The sequence below is a fragment of the Mastigoproctus giganteus genome, chromosome 3, assembly GCF_048544385.1.
Source record: "Mastigoproctus giganteus isolate SK-2022 chromosome 3, ASM4854438v1, whole genome shotgun sequence".
Taxonomy (NCBI): Eukaryota; Metazoa; Arthropoda; class Arachnida; order Uropygi; family Thelyphonidae; genus Mastigoproctus; species Mastigoproctus giganteus.
This window is the reverse complement of record NC_143577.1, coordinates 68,600,339-68,625,306: the sequence shown is the minus strand read 5'-3', so window position 1 is coordinate 68,625,306 and position 24,968 is coordinate 68,600,339. Positions and strand designations below refer to the sequence as shown.

Below are 24,968 nucleotides of genomic sequence, written 5' to 3'. Positions count from 1 at the left end.
TGATAAATAGGTAGCTCTAACCTAAAACTAGATAGCTTAATACATATCACTGCATTTAGGAATCTATTAGATGGTGTAGTATTGATAATTAATTAACTTTATTAATCTTATTAATTTTCATTGTTAATTTCAATATCACGCTCCAAACTAGAGCAGGAAAGCAACTGGCACAAAGTAGGAGTGCCATGACTGGGGGGAGGGGCAGAGAACCAAGGGGGGTAATTCTCCAATGCATCAATAGCCTAAAATGTGCAACTTGTACAATGTTTGCAGAACACTCTGGAACAGGACATGATCTAGCCAAGGAGGAGGAGGAGGTATTTGCATGCACTAATTTCTTGACAGAGTGTCAAGAAATTAGGTGCCAACTCAGCATTCTGATGGGCGATTATGAGAGTTGGAAGAGTCCGGTAGATGCCCTTGAAGGTATTAAGATGGGGGACCCATCAAGCTCTATTGCCCAACTCAACACCAGAGCTCACTCTTGTGCATCAGGCAAAACAGTGGCAATCTTCAAGACAGAATGGTCCCACAGGAGTTAGTTATTGTTAGGAAGACAGGTAACATATTGTGTAAAAAGGATAGGTGGAATAGGACAAGGATATGTCTCCCAGGGGCAAAAGTTGATGATGTTGAAGAACATATCATCTTTTAAGGGCACAAAGGGTGATATTGTTTGTACATTAGTGCCAATGTGTACAAAGGTTGTACACACTGGCACTAATGACATTAAGAGTAGGAGACCTGCAGATTTATTTAACAAGTACAGCTCAATGCTGAAAAAAAAAAAAAAAAAAGTAGCAAGCTACTGCTAAATTTGAAAGTGTCTGCGATTCTGCCCAGAAACGATAGGAGGGAGTATATGATGAGAGCCTTGTCAATCAATTTGGCCCTGCAGGGATTGTGCAAGGCTCATAGGGTAGAATTTTTCTCAACGTGGTCTGTGCTTGTTAACAGGAGAGACTGCTTCTACAGGGATAACATACACTTAAATAGAAGGGGTGCAAGAGTGTTTGCTGATGCTATCGAGACAGTGTTAGGGTGGATCAGAAAACTGCTAGCTTAGGGAGATTCACAGACTAAAAGGTTAACAGTAGCCGCAGGCAGAGGTGAATGTGATTCTTGCATTCTTTTATTAGAATGAGCAGGGGCCTGGTGGGTAGGTTGCTAATGATTTAAGAACTGGTGGAAGTCATCATGAAACAAATAAATACATGGGCTGTGTTAGGGTAACTATGAATAAGAATAGGTGCATGTACACCAATGCTAGAAGTACAGAAAATAAATTTGAAGAGAGCAGGTCAAGACATCAAAAGGCAGTATTGTTGGGATATCAGACATTGTGTCATACACAGATATAAACAGTTCAGAATTGGAAACTGAGGAATACAATGTGTACAGAAAGGATAGACAGGTAAGGAAGGGAGGAGTTCTGCTGTGAATTAAGAAATACAAAATCTAAGGAAGTGAATTCAGTTGGCAGATGAACAGTGCAATGTTGAGTCAGTTTGGTGTGACACTGGGAAAGCAAAAATGAGGATAAGAGTTTGTTGTAGGCCTAACGACGAATGAATACAACAATTTTACAGAGAAATAGAATGGCCAGTAAATAAGATTGTGTTATTTTGCGAGATTTTAACTTCCCAGATATTGACCAGAACTTGTGGGTTGGTCACTCAAACACTAGCCAGACTTTTGTGCATTTACTTGATTGTTTTCTGAAGCAGCATGTTTGCAAGGCAACCAGAGAGTGTAATACTCTTGATCTGTAATAATGGGGGATTTTAACTTCCCAGATATTGACTGGAACTTGTGGGTTGATCACAATGAACAATTGTTCAGAGAAATAGAGAGGGCTAGTAAATCAGTATATCTTATAATTGGGGATTTTTACTTCCCAGATATTGACTGGAATTTTTGGGTTGGTCACTCGCACACTAGTAAGACTTGTGTATTTATTGGATGATTGTTTTCTGCAGCAGCATGGTTGAGAGGTAACCAGGGACGGTAATACTCTTGATCTGGTTATCAGCAGTGATCATTCGTGTATTAAGAATTTGTAGATAAAGGAAATACTAAGTGGCAGTGATCCCAGTGTACTGATGTGGGATTTACTTAAAGATATAATTACCATCAAGGGTAAAGGGAAGGGTTTTTGCTTCTGTACAGTGGGACCAACTGATGATCTTAGCAACAGAATAATTTTAGTTGAAAGCATTAAAGGAACTAATCGTTGAAGCTACTAGGTTTTCATACCAATTAAGAAATATTATTCAAGGTTTGGTGGTAGTAGTAGTAGTAGCATGTGATGCAAGAAAGCAAGCATGAGCTTGTGCAGCATCAACCAAAAAAAAAAAAAAAAAAAAAAATTTTTCGCACAACCATTCCCTCTAAATGTTTGTCCAGTTCTTCCTTAAATTTATTTAACCTATCAACTTCCACAACAATAGATGGAAGTTTGTTCCAGCAATTAACCACCCGCTGGCTAAAGGCATTCCACACATCTATTCTATAGCTGTCTGTCCTCAATTTGAATTCATGCCCCTGTAGGTTCGTAATCTAACCAAGTGGAAGGATCTCACCAGAATTAAGTGTGCTCAACCCATTCAAGGCCGTATATACCTCAATCAGATCGCCTCACAGGTACCTATTCTCCAGCCGCTGCAATTTACAGAACTTAAGCCTCTCTTCTTAAGAGGATTCCTTCATTCCCCTCACCAATCTCATTGCCCTTCTCTGTACACTTTCAATTAAATCTATATCCTTCATAAAATGAGGCCTCCAGAACTGTACGCAGTACTCAAGGCATGGCCTGACCATTGTCTTATACAGAGGGGACAATCACTTCCTTTTCCCTGATAGCAAAATTCCTGTATATCATTGACAAAACCCCAAGACCTGTCTTGTCTGCATTGCTCAGAAAACTTCATATCTGACTGCACAATTACTCCCAGATCTTTTTCATTTTCTACCACCTTAAGTACAGTACCACACATTTGGTACTTTCCTCTGGGGTTACTTCTACCGATATGCAGTACTTTGCATTTGTCAATGTTAAACTTCAGTTGCCACTTCTCAGCCCATCTTCCCAAATCTTCTAGATCCTGTTGCAGTAGCAACTGCCATTACTGTCAATAACAACCCTGCCAACCTTTGTATCTTCTGTAAACTTCAACACTAAGCCTGATATATATCTTCATCAATATCATTGATAAATATACAAAACTACAGTGGACCTAACATCAAACCCCGACTCCACTAATAACATTAGTCCACTTAAAGCAGCGCACATTGATTACCCCCCCTCTGTATTCTTCCACACAACCATCCTTTTATCCATTGTAGCAACTTACCCTTAATACCATTCTGCTCCAATCTATACAGTAGTCTTCCATGTGCAACAGCATCAAAAGCATTCCTGAAATCCAAGTATATGATATCAAAATTATTTTTTGCATCCAGTTCCTTTGTAACCACATCATAATATCCAATCAAATTTGTTAGACAAGGCTTTCCCTTAACAAACCCATGCTGTGTCTGAATTATTGCTGCAGTCTTGTCTAGATGATCATGCAATGCATCTTTAACCAGTGACTCCATTATTGTATTCGGAACAGAAGTTAAACTGACTGGTCTGTAATTACTTGTAGTAGTGTCTTACTTGTAATTACTTGTAGTAGTGACATGTGAAGCAGGAAAGCAAGCGTATGAGCTTATGCAACATCAGCCAAAAAAAAAAAAAAAAAAATTACAAAACAATCCCCTCTAAATATTTGGCCAGTTCCTCCTTAAATTTATTTGACCTATCAACTTCCACAACGACAGATGGAAGTTTGTTCCAGCAATTAACCACCCACTGGCTAAATGAAAATTTCGCGCATCTATTCTACATCTGTCCTTCCTCAATTTCAATTTATGCCCCCTTAGGTTCGTAATCTGAACAAGTGAAAGAAACCCATCAGAATTCGGCGTGCTCAACCCAGCCTTATACACCTCAATCAGATCGCGTCACAGGTGCCTATTCTCCAGCCGCTGCAATTTGCAGAACTTAAGCCTCTCTTGGTAAGAGGATTCCTTCATTCCCCTCACCAATCTTGTTGCCCTTCTCTGTACTCGCTCAAGCAAATCTACATCCTTCCTAAAATGAGACCTCCAGACCTGCACGCAGTACTCAAGGCGTGGCCTCCCCATTGCCTTATCCAGTGAGACAATCATCTCCTTTTCCCTGCTAACAAAATTCCCGTATATCATTGACAACACTCCATGACCTACCCCGGCAGCCATTCTGCATTGCTCAGAAAACTTCATATCTGACTGCACAATTACTCCCAGGTTTTTTCATTTTCTACCTCCTTAAGTGTAGTACCACACAGTTGGTACATTTCTCTGGGGTTACATCTACCCATATGCAGTACTTTGCATTTGTCAATGTTTAACTTCAGTTGCCACTTCTCAGCCCATCTTCCAAAATTTTCTAGATCCTGTTGCAGTAACACACTGCCATTACTGTCATTAATAACCCTGCCAACCTTTGTACCATCTGCAAACTTCGATATTTAGCCTGATATACATCAATATCATTGATAAATATAAAAAACAACAGTGGACCCAACACCGAACCCTGTGGGACTCCACTAATAACATTAGTCCACAAACAGCAGCACTCACTGATCACCACCCTCTGTCTTTTCCCACTCAACCATCCTTTTATCCATTGTAGCAACTTACCCTTAATACCATTCTGCTCCAATTTGTACAATAGTCTTCCATGCATAACAGTGTCAAAAGCTTTCCTGAAATCCAAATATGTGATATCAAAATTATTTTTTGCATCCAGTTCCTTTGTAACCACATCATAATATCCTATCAAATTTGTCAGACAAGACTATCCCTTAACAAACCCATGCTGTGTCTGAATTAATGCTGCAGTCTTGTCTAGATGATCCTGCAATGCATCTTTAACCAGTGACTTCATTATTTTACCCAGAACAGAAATAAAACTAACTGGTCTGTAATTACTCGTGTCGCCCTTCGATCCCCCTTTGTGAACTGGGGACACATTTACACATCTCCAGTCCGTGGGGACCTCCCCTGAGTCCAAGGATGCTCTTATAAAAAGGTTTGCTTACTTCCTTTACCACCTCCTTTAATATAACTGGATAGATCCCATCCACCACAGGTGCCTTTCTTATGGTTAACTTCAACAATTTCTCCTCCACTTTGTTCTCGGTTATTAAAAAATCCTTAAGAACACTGTTACAATTTGATAATCTTGTGGCATTTTCAAACTTGAATAACTCCTTTTGTGTGAATGTAGATGCAAAATACTCATTCAGTTTGTTTTCTATCCGAGCAGGATCATCAACAGTCCAACCACTGATATCAAGTGGACCAATCAGATTCATTCCCTTCCTTTTAGGGTTTATATAAGTAAAGAAATCCTTGCTGTTTTTCTTAGCATCCTCTGCCTAAGATTTCTCGTAATCTGCCTTCGCCTGCCTAACCTCCTTTGTGACTTGATTACAGACTAGCTTATATATATATCATAGGCTTCTGTGTCGCTTGATAATTTATATCGTGTAACTCTTCGATCCCCCATTTTGAATTGGGGATACATTTGCACATCTCCAGTCCGTGGGGACCTCCCCACGAGTCCAAGGATGCTCACATAATTATGGCTAAGGGTTTGCTTACTTCCTTTGCCGCCTCCTTTAATATAACTGGATAGATCCCACACCCCAGGTGCCTTTCTTATATTTAACTTCAACGATTTCTCCTCCACTTTGCTCTCAGTTATTACAAAATCATTAAGCACCCTGCTACAATTTAATAACCTTCTGTCATTTTCAATCCTTAACTACTCATGTATGAATGTAGATTGAAAATACTCATTGTTTGTTTGCTATCTGAGAAGGATCATCAACAGTCAAACCATCGATATCAAGTGGACCAATCAGATTCACCCCCTTCCTTTTAGAGTTTATATAAGTAAAAAAAATCCTTGGTGTTTTTCTTAACATCCTTTACCAAAGATGTCTTGTAATTTGCCTTCGCCTGCCTAACCTCCTTTGTGAGTTGATTACAGACTAGCTTATATCTGCCATAGGCTTCTGTGTCCCCTGTAATTTATATGCATCCCATGCAAATTCCTTCTCTGCCAAGAGTTGCTTCTCTGACACAGAAACCTATGGCAGATACTTCATTTGACAACCATTTAGGTTTAAATCTTGAACAATATTTCTTAATAGGTATGAAACTTTTAGTAGTATCCAAGATTAATTCCTTGAATGCATCTCACTTAGAATTTGCTGTTGCTAATATCATCAGTTGATCCCACTGTACAGAATTTAAAAACTAAGACCACTGTAGTCACCTTTAAGGAAGCAAAAACCCTTTCCTTTACACCTGATGGTAATTATATCTTTAAGTAAATCCCACATCAGTACACTGTGATCACTGCCACTTAGTATTTCCTTTATCTACAAATTCTTAATACACAAATGATCACTGCTGATAACCAGATCAAGAGTATTACCCTCCGTGTTGCCTCTCAAACATGCTGCTGCTGCAGAAAACAATCATCCAATAAATACACAAAAGTCTTACTAGTGTGCGAGTGACCAACCCACAAATTCCAGTCAATATCTGGGAAGTAAAAATCCCGCATTATAAGATATTCTGATTTGCTAGCCCTCTCTATTTCTCTGAACAATTGTTCATTGTACTCATTCGAGTCATTAGGCCTATAACAACACTCCTACTCTTATTTTTGCTTTTGCAGTGCTTATGCCACACCAAACTGACTCAACAGTGCACTGTCCATCTATATCATCTGGATGCACTTCTTTTGATTTTATGTTTTTCTTAATTAACAGCGTAATCCCTTACATATCCTGTCTGTACACATTGTACCACAAATTCCAATTCTGCATTCCTAATATCTGTGTGACACCACATCTCTCAACAATATCCACCTTTGATGTCTTGACCAAAACTTCAAATTCATCAAATTTATTTTCTATACTTCTAGCATTGGTGTACATGCAAGTATACATGCACATATTCTTATTCTTAGTTACCCTAACACATCCCACATACCCACCTGTTTCACGATGACTACCATCAGTCCCTGAAACCCACAACACCCCTCGCTACAGGCCGTTGCTTATTCTAATAGAAGTAGTGCAAGAATCACCTTCACCTCTGCCTGCAGCTACTTTTAACCTTTATTCTGCAAATCCCCCCAAGCTAGCAGTTTTCCGACCCACCTAACACTGCCACGATAGCATCAGCAAATATTCTTGCACCCTTTCTATTTAAGTGTATCCCATCACAGTAGAAGCCGTCTCTCCTGTTAATAAGCACAGACCACACTGAAAAAAAAATTCTACTAAATGAGCCTTGCACATTCTCTCCAGGGCCGAATTGATTGACAAGGCTCTCATCACGTAGTCCCTCCTATCATGTCTGTGCAGAATTGCAGACACTTTCAAATTTAACTCTCGACTTTTTTGCAACATTGTCCTGTACTTGTTAAGTAAATCTGCAGATCTCCTACACTTAATGTCATTTGTGCCAATATGTACAACAATATCACTCTTTGTGCCCTTAATGATATATGCTTCACAACGTCAACTTTTGACCCTGGCAGACATACCCTGGTCCTATTCCATCTATCCTTTTTACACAACACATTCCCCATCTCTCTGACAATAGACTCACCAACCATAACTAGTTCATTTGGGACCAGTGCATTCTGCCTTGGAGATTGCTGCTGGGTTGCCCGATTCCGAGGAGTGAGATCTGCCATTGAGTTCAGCAGCTGAGAGTTTAATTTTAGGCCTAAATGGATGTCAGATGAACCAATGAGACTCGTGGCAGGGAAGAAAATGCATGGGATGCATATAAATTATCAGGTGACATAGAAACCTATGGCAGATATAAGCTAGTCTGTAATCAAGTCAGAAAGGAGATTAGGCAAGCAATGGTAGATTACAAAAAATCTTTGGCAAAGAATGCTAAGAAAAACGACTTCTTTACTTATATAAACTCTAGAAGGAAGGGGAGCAATCAGATTTGTCCAATATTGGTGAAATATTTATTTGTCTTGATATCAATGGTTCGACTGTTGATGATTCTGCTCAGATAGCTGATAATCTGAATGAGCAATTTGCACCCCCATTCACATATGAGGAGTTGAGGAAAATGCAGGAAGTTTATCAAACTGTAACAGGGTGCTTAATGATTTTGTAATAACTGAGACCAAAGTGGAGGAGAAATTGTTGAAGTTAAACATAAGAAAGGCACCCGGGGTGGATGGGATCTATCCAGTTATATTAAAGGAGGCGGCAAAGCAACTAAGAAAACCCTTAGCCATAATTATGAGAGCATCCTGGAACTCAGAAGTCCCCACAGACTGGAGTTGTGCAAATGTATCCCAAATTCACAAAATGGAATTGAAAGGTGACACGAGCAATTACAGAACAGTTATTTCAACTTCTGTTCTGGGAAAATAATAGAGTCACTGGTTAAAGATGCATTGTGGGATCATCTAGACCAGTGGTCTCCAAAGTAGGGTGCTTGGATGATCCATGGGGTGATCTGGTAAGCAGAGCGAGCGTTGCAATCCTTCCATTTGGATCAAGGTACCTACGTGAGGCAACTTTCTCTGCAATGACTATTATTAAAATCACATTTAGAATAAACTTAACTTGGAACCAGATCTTCGTGTAGCTCTCTCCCAAAATATTAAACCAAGATAAACAACTATAATGAAAAATATTCAAGCACATTTTTCCCACTAAAAAATGCTGTTGATTTGATTTATATCACTTTGTACTTTAATTTCAATTTTGTTTCGAATTAGATTGCAATCTTTTCAAATTATATGTGATTCTAGATATAATGCATACCATGTAAATTATTTATAAATAAAACAAACAGTTACAGTACATTTATTACACTTGTTACATGAATGATTTCATATCATTTTGTGCTTGAACTTCAATTTAAATTTGTTTTATATTTTTTTCATTTGTGATCTTTTAAAATTATGGGATTTTAGATATAATGACTTGTATGTAAATGATTTATAAATAAAAATATTAAACTTATGTATTTAATTTTTTATTCTGGGGTGTGCAATAGCCCTTTTAAGTTAAATAAGTGCGCACAACCAAAAAACATTTAGAGACCAGACCACTGATCTAGACAAGACTGCTGTAATAATTTTTACACAGCATGGGTTTGTTAAGGGAAACTCTTGTCTGACAAATTTGATTGGATGCTATGATATGGTTACAAAGGAACTGGATGCAAAAAATAATTCTAATATCATATTCTTCGATTTCAGGAAAGCTTTTGACACTGTTGCACATGGAAGACTACTGTACAAATTGGAGGAGTATGGTATTAAGGGTAAGTTGATACAATGGATAAAAGGGTGGTTAAGTGGGAGAAGACAGAGTGGTAATCAATGGATGCTTCTCTTCTTGGACTAATGTTATTAGTGGAGTCCCCCCCCCTCCGGGTTCAGTGTTAGGCCCACTGTTGTTCTGTATATTCATCAATGATATTGCTGAAGATATATCAGGTTTAATGTCAAAGTTTGCAGGTGATATAACATCTGCATTTCCAAATAACAAATAACAAATTTGTTATTTGGCTTTTTATTTTAGGAGCATTAGCAACTAAGGCCATATTGCTCTGGGGATATGCGGCGGTCATTCCCTGACCTTTCCGCATCCTCTGCATTTGGTCTAATCAAGAAGCATATATGCTATGCACTGCTGCTCCTGCCAACAGAGGCGACTGATGATACTAAGATTGGCAGGGTTGTTAATGTCAGCAATGGCAGGGTGCTACTGCAACAGGATCTAGAAAATTTGGGCAGCTGGGCTGAGAAGTGGCAATTGAAGTTTAACATTGACAAATGCAAAGTACTGCATATGGATAGAAATAACCCCAGAGAAAAGTCGAAAGTAATGATGAGGCTGGTCACTTAGGGTGGTAGAAAATGAAAAAGACCTGGGAGTAATTATGCAGTCAGATATGAAGTTTTCTGAGCAATGCAGACAGGCTGCCAGAGCAGGTCATCGGGTATTGTCAATGATACACAGGAATTTTGCTAGTAGAGAAAAGGAGTTGATTATCCCTTTGTATAAGGCAATGGTCAGGTTATGCCTTGAGTACTGCATACAGGTCTGGAGGCCTCATTTCAGGAAGGATGAGAAATTGTTTCAGCATGTACAGAGAAGGGCAACAAGACTGGTGAGGGGAACGAAGGGGGTCCCCTCTAACCAAGAAATGCTTGTTCTGCAAATTGCAGAGGCTGGAAACTAGGCACCTGCGAGGTGATTTGATTGAAGTGTATAACGCTTTGAATGGGTTGAGCATGCTGAATTCTGATGGGATTCTTCCACTTGTTCAGATTATGAACCTAAGGTGGCATAAATTCAAATTGAGGGAAGATGTGTAGAATAGATGTACGGAAATTTGCCTTTAGCCAGCGGGTGGTTAATTGCTGGACCAAACTTCCATCTGTCATTGTGTAAGTTGATAGGTTAAATAAATTTAAGGAGGAACTGGACAAACATTTAGAGGGAATGATTCTGGGAATTTTTTTTTTTTTTTTTTTTGGCTGATACTGCATAAGCTCATATGCTTGCTTTCTTGTAGTACATGCCTGCATTATTACTACCACTGGCTAAATCATAAAACAGAGACATTATAGAAATATCAGAAACATAGTCCCACTTTGACACAAGGGATGCATAAAACACAGAGCATGGGGTTGTGGGGAAGTTATGCTCTTGGTTAAGCCCACTGATTCTAAAACAGTTGGCCTAATTGACATAGGTTTTCCAAGTAATGGAGAGTATGGTGAGAACAGGAAAAAATAACGACAGCACTGTAATGAGTATAATAAACAAATACAAATATAGAATGGACCAGTAAATCCGAATGTCTTATCATGAGGGAATTTTAAGCATTACACTACGCATGAGTTGGCCACTCATTCATTAGGTTTCAGGATTTACTGATAACTGCTTACTATACCAACATGTTAGAAATTCTATAACATAATGTAATACTCTTAATTTGTTATCAGCAGTGACTCTTCATGTACCAAGAATCTTCAAGTAGACTAACCATTAGCTAACAGTGATGATATAGTATTGATGTGGAATTTACTCAAAGAAATAATTGTCAAGTATAAAAGGAAGTAGGATGTTTACACAAAGGTGATTATAATGAGCTCAGACACTTTCTAAACTCTTTTTAGTAAGGCCAAATAATATACTCAAATTCAAATAATAATTCAAATGGCAACCATCTTTCAAGATGGAGGACTGAAAGACAAGTAACTTTGTCATGGTGCATGCTCACCCATCCCCTTAAAGGATTGTACACCACACTGGAAAAAAAACACCACATTGGATCATAAACATGAGTTCTAAAAAGGAAGTGCTTATATTGAATAATAGCCATTCTGTTTGAAGATGAATAGAAATTAAATTACCTGTTCACCATAAGGGTGCTCAAATAACCCCAACCCCCAGACATGGGCATAGTGAATTTAGTTTCGACTGTATGCAAACAAAAATATCAGGGCGAGAGCAGATACACAGGTTTCAGAAAGTACACTAAAAACTCTGACAATTTTTGGAGATAGATTGGAATTACATAGCTAAATAAGTACTACAGTCATGGATTTAAATTAAAAACCAATTAAATTCATATAATAAGAAATATACAATTGCTCTTTAAACTCCTAACAGCAGATGGGAACTTTGAGCACTCATTTATGGTTTTTAAAGCGTACATGGCTGCTTACTGGTTACGAATGCACTACAGTGAGATTAGTCCATAAAAAGTGATTATGCATGAATAAAACATTTATCCCTTTAATTTTATAACTGTATGTGTTACAATATATTAATTTTTTTCTGTTAATGTTACCTGAATTCTTTGGGTCACTTTTTCTCTAAGTTTTTCTTCTTGTTTACTCTTGTTTTCATCACTTTCATCACTACACTCTTCTTCTGATTCAGAACCTTCAGAACTTTCTTCTTCCGATTCAGACTCTGTTTCTTCTTCTTCTTCTTCCTCATCCTCACTTTCATCTTTCACTGCAACCTCCTTTGTGAGTTTAACAACTTTTACCTCTTTTTTTGGAAATTTTTCTTTATCCTCTACATGTTCATCTTCTGATGTTTCATCCCAAGCATCTTTTACATCATCTTCATCTTCCCATGACTCCTTAACTTCTTCTTCTTCTTCGGTTGCTTTAGAATCATCACTGGGGGAACCTTCTTTAGTATCCGTAGGACCAATTATTTGAACTTCTACTTTTGGGGGTTCAGATTCTTTAAAAAAGAAAAGCATACATAGTTCAATATCTAAACAAAAACCTCCTTAGGTTTAAGGAACTAATAAAATTAACAAATTTAATGAACATTAATTCAACTTAATTTAAACTAAATTCTATAATCTAGAAGTCTTTTTCTGCACGGCATGTGGATGTTGTTGTCGTTATTTGGTTTTTAGGAGCATTAGCAACTAAGGCCATATTGCTCCGGGGATATGCGGTGGTCATTCCCTGACCTTTCCGCATCCTCCGTATTTGGTGGTCATGGGCTCGAACTGCGGTCTAATAAAGAAGCGTGTGCTATGCACTGCTGCTCCTGCCCACCTGGCTACAGAGGCGCTCGTGGCATGTGGAAGATCAACTAATAACTATGAAATGAAAGTAGAGAACGAAGTAATCTACTAATAGCAGTTTAACATGTTCTCTGCCTATATGCATATAAGTTCAAAAGGCACCCAAGCACTATGCCATAACACATACGAGCAGTCGATAAAACAAGTGTGCCAAAAGTAAAAACACACGAAATTAACAACTACTCAATATTGGCACAGTAATTGAACTCTTTGCAACACTTGGTTTTTGTTTATAGACTTGCCACAGTTTTATTTATTCTCTACTTGTGTTGATGTTAGTTTATGTACATGCATAACCTGCTTATAAAATTAAAATTTGTTCTAATTTATGGCTCAGCATAAAAGTAAGGGTTTGCTTTTAGTTATGAATTCCAAACTTTTTACTTTTCAATCATTATTTACAAATTTTCAGAATGCTGAGGGTTGGAATGATGACATTTTTCTACATTCCAAAAATTATGACACACTGGACGCACTCTCTCAAAGACAGGTGGCAGCATTTCGTCTTAAGTAAATATTACATAATAAATTTTTTAAAATTTAAATAAAATAAGAAATCCTTCATTCTAAGCACACAGTACAATGTACTGTCAGGTGCAAGGAAACATTTTGACCAGGTTAGCTGGAGTTATTGATATACACTCGGTGATCACTAAATTACAACCACCACATTTGCAATTGACTGTGTCACACGCAGCTCACAGTATAAAAAGCTGAACAGATTCCTATGCTAGAGCAGTGGTAATTTGGATTTTGCCAAGCAAGTCAATGATAAACTAGTAGTTATGGGATGTAGTAAAGCTATGACAGTTTCAAAGGAGCATGACTATGATAGGTTATGCGTCAGGTGCTTCCATGTTGGAAAAGGCATGTCTTGTCAGTCGCTCACAGCCAACTGTAGTTAAAGTGTACAAATGGTGTCATACATGTGAAACCATCTCCCACCGACAGAACTATAAAGGATTACACAAGGTGGATGTTTAGGGTGAGCAAAAGGTGTAGCTCATTGTATACAGGCTCAACGACAGGTCACTGTGCAACAGTTTACATCACAACAGAATATGGGGAATGCAAACAATATCCTAAATGATATGCTGCACACTCATGGGGTTCTCACAGCAGATGACCCAAGAGACAGCCTCTCTTAACTACTATTCGTCGTCGACGGAGAATGCTGTGGTATCAACAACACACTGGTAGGACACTTGAGGACTGGAAACAGTAAGGCCAAATGATGCTAAAAGAATTAGGCTGTTTATCAAGTGATTCAGGTGGTTAGGTATGCCTTAATATACTCAAATTCACATCATAATTAAAATGTGAATTTGAGTATATTAAGATGGGTCCAAATACCTGATTCAACATGCTGATGGATGGCTTCATGTGTGGCACAAGCAACATGAGTCCACGTACCCAATGTGCATGGTGCCCATTTTGCTGGCAAGAAGCCCTGGTGCATAGGACCAACGTTTCAATGGTTTGGTCTACTGGCAGCTCTTTGGAGGCCACATGCACCTGGCCATGTTGCATTTTTTCGACATCCAGAAATGGGATCTTCCAAGACTATAATGTGTCATCGGGCTCGCACTGTATATGAGTGGTTCAAGGAACAGTTAAGATGTCATCCATCCTGATTCACCTCCAAATTTGCCTGATCTCATTCCAATTGAACACTGTGGGATGTTTTGGAATGGGAAGTAAGGCATATGGACACGCAACTGTCATCTATTCTGATAGCCTTGCAGGCAGCATGGCTGCAGTTCCCTACAGACATCTAGTGGGGTCATTTCCTAGGCAAATAACGTGCCTGTTATCCATGCAAATGGTGGCCCAACATGGTACAGGCAACCCCCGTATAACACAGTACTTCTATAACATGGTTTTGCTCTAATACGATTGATAAATTGCAGTAATTCTCACAAAACACGGTTGGAGAAATGCGGCAAGCCTCGCATGACAGGGTATTTTTGACACTGGCTTTTGTGTGGGGAAAACCCTGCTATTACGTTGGATGTAATTTTTCAACAGTAATTCTTTTTTTGGGAATCCCCACTGTGGACTCACTAGTTATGCAAAAAAAAAAAAACCAAAAAAAAAAAACCAAAAAAAAAAAAACTGGGAAATCCCCATGTTAGGTTTTGTTCTACTGAACTTGTGCTTGTTTGAGATCATAAAAAATTGTGACTCTGAAGCATGCAGTTTGTGACTTTTAAGGTTATTTTGTTTTTTATTTGATGTTTTATAAATTTTTCTGGGCATGTTACTAAACTTTGTTCTTAAGAATCTCATTGGAAGAATTTTTGTTTTCAATTAAATTCTAAGCCCTAAATTATGCCTAAGAAATTAAAAAAGCACTGTTCAAAAGAAACTATTTCTCTAAAATCAGATATAAATTTTGCATTGTCTTAAAAAAGGGGGAAGGTATCATAGGTTGCAAAAATTTTAAATTTAAATGAAGCAACAATCTGGACAATAAAGAAAAATGAAGAGAAAATTAGAGCTGCTGTTGCTGCAGGATCTTTCATTTCCACAAATATGACAGATCGTTCCCAAGTGCCAATAATTGAAAAAATAAAAAGCACCCAGTATTTGGATTGATGATAGCAGTAAAAAACGGATCCCATTAGATGGCAACGTAATTAAACAAAAGGCACTAAAAATTTATAATCATTTAAAAGAAATTAGAGAATCTTCTGTTAACCCAGAGTTTGCTGGTTTGTAGAGGTTTGTTTGAACAATTTAAAAACCACTTCTAATTACATAATGTAAGAATTCAAGGGGAAAATGCATCAGCTGATAATGAAGCTGCCAGGAAGTATGCAGAGGAATTTCAAAAATTTATTGAAAAGCACAGATACACGCCACATCAAGTTTTCAATGCTGATGAGACAGGTCTTGGGTGGGGAAAAAAAAAAAATATGCCCAACAGAACGTTTATTTAAAAAAAATTGAAACTCAACAGGTTTTAAGGCATCAAAAGATCATGTAATGTTACTTATATGCAGTAATGCATCAGGAGATTACAAGATAAAACCTATGTTAGTTTATAGTTCCTCTAATCCTCGTGCAATGAAAGGTGTAAATAAGAATTCATTACCGGTATTATTGGAAAGCAATAAAAAAAGCTTGGGTAACTTGCCAATTTATTTAATGAATGGTTTCTAAATTGTTTTGTGGCAGCTGTGGAAAAAATCTAGATTTCAAAAGTTTTATTACTATTGGATAGCATGCCAGACCATCAAAAAAATTTAAGTCATCCAAGCATTGAAGTAATGCTCCTACTGCTTAATACAACTTCTTTAATTCAGCCATTAGAACAAAGCATTATCTAACTTTAAAACTAATTATATCAGAAAATCATTACACCAGACATTGGAAAAAATTGATTCCAAATATACTGAAGTGATGGAGGCATGGAAACATTTTTTCAATTGTGGACTGTTATCAGAATCATAGCTTTATCGCTCAGAAGTAAAACTGTCGATATTAAATGAGTGTTGGAAAAATGTATGGCCAGAGTCACTTCAATCAGGAAATACGATTGAACCAGCTGAAAACAGAATTGGTGTGATAGTATAACTTGCTTAGCCAGTAGGAGGGGAAAGTTTTGATGATATGACTACTGAAGACGTTTAAGAATTAACATTAGATACTGCAGAAGAAAGTTCACTAGGTGAAGATATTCTGCAACACAGAATGTATTCTTTTTTTTCGTGGCACATGAACCATGTTTGCTCTAGCAAACAATCACGTGCTCTCTCACTCTCTCTTCCCAAGTCAGAGCTTGGAGCCAGAAAATGTTTGTTTCACAGTGAATTTTGCTGCCGTGAGAGCATTTCCTTTTTTACAAAAAGCGCACAATTTTTATGCAAAAAGGGATTAAACAAAACACTTCTACAATTGTAAAGATACTATAAGAATAACATTATTCTTATACATTATAATACAACTTCAACAGCTAAAGTGCTATCTTTATATAATATAACAAAACAAAATACTATAATGGGTAACAGCACTATCAATTTTAACTTGTGGAAGAAATAATTTTATTTAAACTTCAAGCGTAACATTTAACAATTACTATTTTTTTGACAACAAAGTTTCTTAAACTGGAAGGTGGAATGTAGATTGCTATCATAAGCAAAACTATGGATAGGATTTACAGTCAGTGGAAGGTTGTTAATACACAAGGAGGAAAAGTGGCAGAAGAACAAAACTTTGGAAAACAATAGTATTAGCGAAGAAGCTGGAAGAACAGAGAGCCATCTAATGTCGCTCACAACACGAATTTAGAGAGAAAACTGGATACACAACAAAAAACAGTCAGCAATTCATCAGATGGGAGATCGTTTAAAAGACTTTATGCCAACCATGATCAAAAGCCTTAGACATATCAAGATCAACTGCTTGAGTTTCCAACTTCTCCACTGAATTTGTCGAAAGATTGAGTAACATAAGACAATATATCATCAAATGATCAACACTAACAGAATCCATATCAGCAATCGCTGATCAGACGGAAGGCTGAAATAGTTTAAGAGTTTGCAGTTGGATTTCTCCATTACTTTAATAGAGTACAGGTAAGTGCAATAAGGTGATGATTAGATGAGGGATATAACACCCTTTTCAGGGAATTGCTGGATATCAGCAAATTTGCAAACAAAAGGAAAAAGTGGCATTTCTCCACTTGTTCTCAAAAGCAGAAGTAAAGATTTTAAAGAACAAGTGGAGAAATTCCATCAGGATCTGGAGCTTTCTCGCCAGAATTTCGTTCCCTGTGGTCTTCTGATAAAAACATTCTTGTCAAAGCACCACAGGAAATACCAAGTGGAGTGTACTGGGTATGGTAAAAGAGGTTTACCAAGAACATCAAAACAAGAGTTAAAAGAAAAGTAAGATGCTAGTAAGTTGGCTTTACCTTTAGCTGAGAATGCAACAGAACTAACAGGTTTTAAAAGAAGTGGAAGTACAGATGGACAGTAGTTGATATCAATAAATAACTTTGACAAGAGACAAGAATGCTTGACTACTGTTTGGACAAGAAACAAGCATTCTCCTCTTATCCTGTTCAAAATCAATTTGGACTGATTAATAACTGTTTTTTTTCAAGTGTTACAAGCTTTGGTATAGGCAGAAAATGGTGATGGAGATTTGAGTGGTGAAGTATGGAATAAAGGATCCCTACAAATTCCCACAAGAATAAGTTCACTGATGTGATATCGAAGCAAACAATGGGATAAAAAGTAATCCAACCATAGAAAGGAGCAATACAAATCTCACAGATCATCCTATTTCACATTCTTGTAACTCTAAACAACATGAAGCTGAGAATGGGCCTGCAAGAGGCTCCACTGGGAGCCACTACCAAATTGGGATCCAAGGTGCCTAGAAGACCACTAATATTGACTGTGTACTTTGAAGGGTTATTTGCGAGAAAAAGATCAAGAGTGTTGGGTGTGTGGTTACGATTGACTGGTATTCTGGTAGGTAAATGAACAAGCTGAGTGGTTATTAGTAATTGCAAAATACTCAGCATGTTATCCAGCTGGGTCTGTGTAAATAGAAAACTGAAGTCAGCTAGAATTGTGAACATTAAAATCAACAAGGAAAATTACTTTATTGTTAAAAAAAATTAGACTGGAGAAAGTTTAATTTCAAATAAATGAACTGCAAGAATTTGAAGTGATTACTGGAATTGGGAGAACAAGAGCAGAAACAGATAAATGACAGAATGGAGTAGAGATTTTAAATCAGAGAAGATAAAAACAAAAAATATAAATTAGGAAGTTTGACAAGGAAAATCAGAATGGATACATTCATAAATATATCTACTGCCTTCGAAGCAAAAGGAATCAAAGAGAATAAATTAAGGAAACTGAGGCAAGTGGCTGAAGCAAATGATAAGTGGCATTTTGTCAGAAAAGTAAGTGGGACTAGGCAGACCATAGGTGAAAATGGATATCACTGAGACTGGAACTAAGACCATGTATATTTGTGAAATGAGTGAAGAATTTTGTGGTGTTTAGATCTTTTCACAGATGTCTGTTCTGGCTATTCATGATTCCTTCAGTATATAAAGTAAAACACAGAGGAGAGGGGACCATGTGTGAATTAATGAAAATTTTTGATATAGAATATACATAGAAAGAATATAGCCAGCTCCTTAACATAAAGTGGCCTCGACAATGCTCCCTGCATAACATGATGTTGCAAGCTTGTTCTACATTTAGGTAACTTTCAATAGTTACAGTAGACCATAAGCCTACTGGTTAGGTGTGCGGGTGCATAAGTACACATGCCTTGAGTGACCGGGGTTCAAGCCCGTGACTGCTGAATATGGTGCTGTTTCTTGTATTCAATCTATCATGCAACCTCCTCTGACTGTTTGGTCGTCATGGAGTATAAACAGAAAATTTATTTTTTTATTACTCACAGGACCTAACATGTTCAATCAGACACAGATGGAAAAATGTGAGAAATGTCAGTCTGTTTCAACATTGTCTTCTTTCTGGGGATATAGCACAAAGTTCAGAACAGACTGGCATGATGGAATTTTTGGCTTCTCAACAGGTTAGTTTCTTCTCAATTTTGCATGTCTGGATTTCTGTTTCTCAATCGTTCAATGCTCAGAAGACCTTGAATAGGCTGAGTGATTTCCTTTGCATTCAGGCATTTCATGACTTGATGCACAGATCTGATTATGATACATGGAGCCACAGTTTAGGTAAGCCAGGACTCCCTGGCAAGCTGTCTCAAGTAGCTCAATTTCTGACATTAATAGCATTTCAGTGCCACAAAAACTGGATTTACTAGCAGGAAGTTTTAAGTCCAAGATGCTCCCTCAGCCCAGGCAGTTATCACCTTTAACAGATGGCTAAACCTTTTAGGATATTAATTGTAAGCAAAAGGAAATTTTATATGTATCTTATAATGAGATACAAACTGGATAAATGTAATAGGATATATGAATATGATAAGCACATAAGCTGTAGTTAGCCTGCTGGAAAACATTTTGTATAGATCTTAATGGTCATTCATAATTTAACATTGTAGTTAGGAACTTGTTCTTTGATGAAGCTCAAAGAGATTTCTTCTGGGTTTGGAAGGCATTTTGGAAATCAGCAAATGGTAATTTAGTTTGGGTCCAAACCAAACTAATTTAATTCCCTACCTGAACTGGTGCCCTATCTTTTCTTATTTTTAATTAAGAATCCTGTATGTAACCGAACGCCTTTCTTTTTACATGAAAGCACAAAAATCTAGGTAAAAACTGCCACAAGTATTTTTATATAATTATGTAAGTCAACCATGAATCATTTAAAGTAAACAAATAATACTCTATTCATTTCTTTTTAATTTTCACACATGAATATATATATATACTCTCAGAACTCAAGGGTTCCATAACATTCTGGTTTCATAACTTTCTTGCATAAGGGCTAAGATAATGAATTATTTTTAATTTTCAGCAATTGGGCACTGGGAAGGATTTTGTTTTGCAAAGGCTCATGTTAAGGCTCAGTTATTTTTAAAATTCCTTTCAGTGGGAACAACTCAAAAGTTAAAAAATGTCGATGACCAATGGGAAGTACTCAGGGGGTAACCAGAGACTACTAAATGAAAAAAAAAGTGTTCAACATTTATACCAAAATGGATTTCACATAAACAAACAAATGAGTTTAATGGCAGAGAAGACAAAAGGAATAGGATAATTAGGAACTGTTGAAAGAGAAAAAGCCCTGTATATAGTGTTTAGGATCAAGTGGTACCAGTAGTTTTCCACAACTCTGCAATCTCTTCTCTTGTGTTGAACAAGGTACGCTGTAAAAACTAGACAGTGTGAATGGTATGTGGATTGTGTAGTTTGTCTGTTTGGTTTTTTTTATTTATTATACTAAGCAGTCCCGGCCAACTTTTCTGGCATCCCAGCCACGTTTATATGCTGTACAGATAAATACAAACTGCTCCAATATAACACTGAAATTCTGCACTTCATGTGCCCACTCCATTATAGGGTATTGAAGCCCTACAGTTCATGTCATGCAAGTTTGTCTCTGCCAGGAAAAACAACAAGTGAGAAAATCCTCGTACTAGCTCTCGAGTCATTTCATCTTTTATGTTTTCTGCAGCTGAAAGAGACACAGGCAGTTTTATCAAGATTGTTTTTGCTCCTTTTGTAGCAGGACTTGTCTTCTCTTGAAAACCTGTACCACAAAATTTTGGAAAACACCCAAGTCTGTCCTTGTCTTCAGCAGAAGGGCCTCACTTTAAGAGGTTTGGTTGAAACCAACTTGGCATACCCATTCCACAAACTGTTTATAATTCTTGGAAAAAACTTTTTAGTTATTAAATGCTTGGTACAACTGTTCCATCTGTCTTGCCACAGAAGAGTCCATAATACTTTCCTCTCCTCATTATAACGGCTGTCACAACGAATCTCAATTGATATTCACTTGTATGGCTGTCCACACCGCAAATAGAAGCAAGTTGATTTAAATACTAAGACCAGATATAGCAATAGCCGTCCTGTTATCACCTGCATGTCATTTGACACAGTCCTACAGGCCATACTGAGTTGTAACAACATTACCCATTGATTTGAAAATATTTCCTAACATTTGCTTTTTGCAATGCACAATCTAGCCAGAAATGCACACCATAGCTCACAATTAGCAACGAGAAACAGTCACAAAATGGTTTAATGCCTTGCCTTTTATCCCCTACTCCTTCCTAGTTATAAGCCCAATCATACCAACAAATTTACAAATCCTCTCAGCAGTGCAATTGATGTGTGAAACAAACTGTAACTGCCTATCAATCTTAACTCCTAGATATTTGATTGTCTTTATGCACTGCAGACTGTCACCTACTTGACATTGTGGATTTCTTGTAATAGACAGGTATTCTTTTACCAACAAAAATGTGATTTGTGTAGTGTTATGTTGTTCATCTGGCCTCAGCCTAAGACGTAGAATGTGTTAGTTGTCTGATGGCACCGGGGGTTTTCCCCCCATCTCCACATCATATTTTTTGTAAGTGACACAGAACTCTGTGGAGGTCAGAGATTTAAAAAGTATGTGGGGAATGGTTTGCTGTATAGTGTTATGTTGTTTCTCTGACCATTTAGCGTTGGTCCCCTATTGGGACCCACTGTTGCCCACACTTTGCCATGAGGAGGCAGGTGAGGCACCCAGTAGATTATTTACGTACTCTGGCAGGCCCCAACCACCTATTTTCTGAGAATTTCAGTAGCAAGACCTATATATAATATTGTAAGTAGAACACATAAAGGAGATTTAATTGGTTTAAGGCTAATGAAAATACGGTATACACTGGGAGCGATATATGGAATGAAAAAGAGGAAGAAGTGGACTGAAGATTAAAATAAAGATAAGTGAAAAAGCGATTATACATACACATATACACACACAGAACAGAGCACAGCAGCATCTAATGCTTCTAACTTGGATAAATATGGGATCTATAACTTTAAATACAACACAGGTAATAATAAACTATGTTTAACCTGTCCTCGCATGCACCCACAACACATAACAAATTTTGTAAATCCAGTAATGTTATATCTTAATAACATGCAATACTTGTAATATAAAATACATTGGACAAACAAGTAATAAACTACGCCTGAGACTAAATCTACACAGATCAGACATCAACAACTACAAATATAGACATAGTAATAATATAGAACAAGAAATAGAATATATGCACTTTCAAACACACAGCTTCACCAATATATACATATCCATACTAGCGCACATCAAAAACACCGACATTAGAACTAAACAAGAACTATTAATGTTAAAATTAAAAACCTTATACCCATATGGGCTCAATAATAAATTCAATCATAAAATTATTACTAATAACATAGCAGACTGTTGTATATATGACAAATTCAATGTAATTAAATTCAACAGCAAACCACACAAACGTTCTAAAAAATCTAAGAATACTAATGGTAAACATAAGCTGTTTTTGGCAATTTTGATGCAATCCTTAAAGACTGGGACAAAAATAACACAGATGTACAATATATACATAACTTACTTTTCAGAAACACAGTATACTGAAAGCACTGCACAAGTTCATACACACATTCAACTTAGAGTCCAAACATCTTTCATATAATAGACGATATCCGTAAATTCAATGTAAAAAACCCACACAATATAACTGATACAAAAGAATCCATCATAATCTTAAATTTCCATAGCAAAATAATGGATAACATCAACATTAATAAATATATAAATCATCATAATGACCTGCTTCCTATCTAACATAAGATTTATATCTAACATAAAAGTTAGATACAAATATAAGAAACCCTTTGTAATATTTGCATCCATACATAGCAACTAATTTAATATCCTATAATACAGACTTTAACGACTGCATATGCAAACAAAGTAACATGCAACAATATATTGATCCTGATCATAGGCACATCATCACAGGAAATTTAAACATTGTGCTAGTATATATCTGAGTGTTGCAGACCCAACACTCAGATATATACTAGCACAAGGATTCAAATTCAGACCATGTACCAAAATAAATCTAACTGCATTCAATAAACAACTGTATCAAGACCTATTAAACTACTGCTTTTGACTAGCATATAAACATAGCACACCTACAGAGACATACCACATGTGGATTAGCTATACCTTCAACCTATTAAAACATAAATATGCATCACTAAGTTCAAATATACAGGGTGTTTCAGTTAAACGTTTCAGAACTTCTAAGAGGGGTAGGGTACATCCCGACAACTCGAAATCATATAGCAATGTGGGGTCGGAAATGCTTTCCTGAAGCGGTGTTGTACACAGAAGCACCATAAAGAAAAGAGACCGTAAGTGAGAAATCGTTTTAATAATACATGAAAAGAAGCAAAAGGTACATGGATTAAAGTAAGTGTTCGAAGTTTCTTCCACGGGCTACAATGCACGCCTCACATCTCCGACGCATGGACATCCGAACATTCTGGAATACTCCAGGCGAATTTCTTCGGCAGCTACTGCGATTCTTGCAAACAGCTCCTCAGCATTGTCAACAGGGGTGTCATAAACTAGTGATTTCATATGACCCCAGAAATAAAAATCAAGACATGATAGGTCGGGTGACCGAGCAGGCCAACGCACGGGACCACCACGTCCCATCCACTGTTGACCAAATGTGACATCCAGGTAGTTACGAACATCTCCGCTATAATGGGCAGGGGCTCCATCGTGTTGGAACCACATTGTCTGTTGCGTCAATGCAGAAATCTGTTCATTTCTCAAAAGTTGTGGCAATACTTGCTGCAGAAAGATCAAGTAGATAGGTCCGGTTAGACGACACGGTAACAGGTAAGGTCCGATGAGGTGATCTCCCATAATACTGGCCCATACATTGACCGAAAATCGAATCTGTGCTGCACGATGTCGTATTGCATGCGGGTTCTCGACCGCCCAGATATGGTCGTTATGTGTGTTGAAAATTCCTTCCCTTGTGAAGGATGCCTCATCGGAAAACAACACTTCAGCAGGAAAAAGGGGATTTGTAGCACATTTTCCAAGGTACCACTGTGCGAAAGCAATACGAGGTGCATAATCCTCCGGTTGCTGTGTCTGGACACGCTGCACGTGAAACGGATGCATGTCTTGTTCTCAGAGAATCCTCCAGACACTGCAATGGGAAATCCCGACTGCGTTTGCTAGACTTCATGTACTCGTTCTTGGATTCCCCTGTACATGCTGCAGCACATTCTGTTCGATGGCTGGAGTCCGTGCTGTTCTTACCCTGTCCCTGTCAGCTCTTTCAAATGAACCTCTCTCAGCTAACCTCTGGAGCAGTCTTGCAAAGAAATTATGACTGGGAATACGCCTCGTCGGATATCGTTCCGCATACAAACGCTGTGAGGCTGGCCCACTACAATTTGCAGCCCCGTACACCAAATGCATATCGGCTAACTCTGCGTTCGTGTAATCATCCATCCTACTAACTTGGCGTTCTTGTTCAAGAAATTCGAAATTCGCCTGGAGTATTCCAGAATGTTCGGATGTCCATGCGTCGGAGATGTGAGGCGTGCATTGTAGCCCGTGGAAGAAACTTCGAACACTTACTTTAATCCATGTACCTTTTGCTTCTTTTCATGTATTATTAAAACGATTTCTCACTTACGGTCTCTTTTCTTTATGGTGCTTCTGTATACAACACGGCTTCAGGAAAGCATT

At 37.6% G+C, this 24,968-nt stretch overlaps 1 protein-coding gene across 1 annotated transcript in view; it reads right to left on the bottom strand.

Moving 5' to 3' along the window:
• The window catches only part of eIF5B (eukaryotic translation initiation factor 5B), a 609,831-nt gene that overhangs the window by 410,821 nt on the left and 174,042 nt on the right, over positions 1–24,968 (bottom strand). The window contains exon 10 of the mRNA XM_090369319.1: positions 11,962–12,368. Coding sequence (XP_090225445.1) covers positions 11,962–12,368 — 407 coding nt within the window. The remainder of the gene's footprint in view (positions 1–11,961; positions 12,369–24,968) is intronic.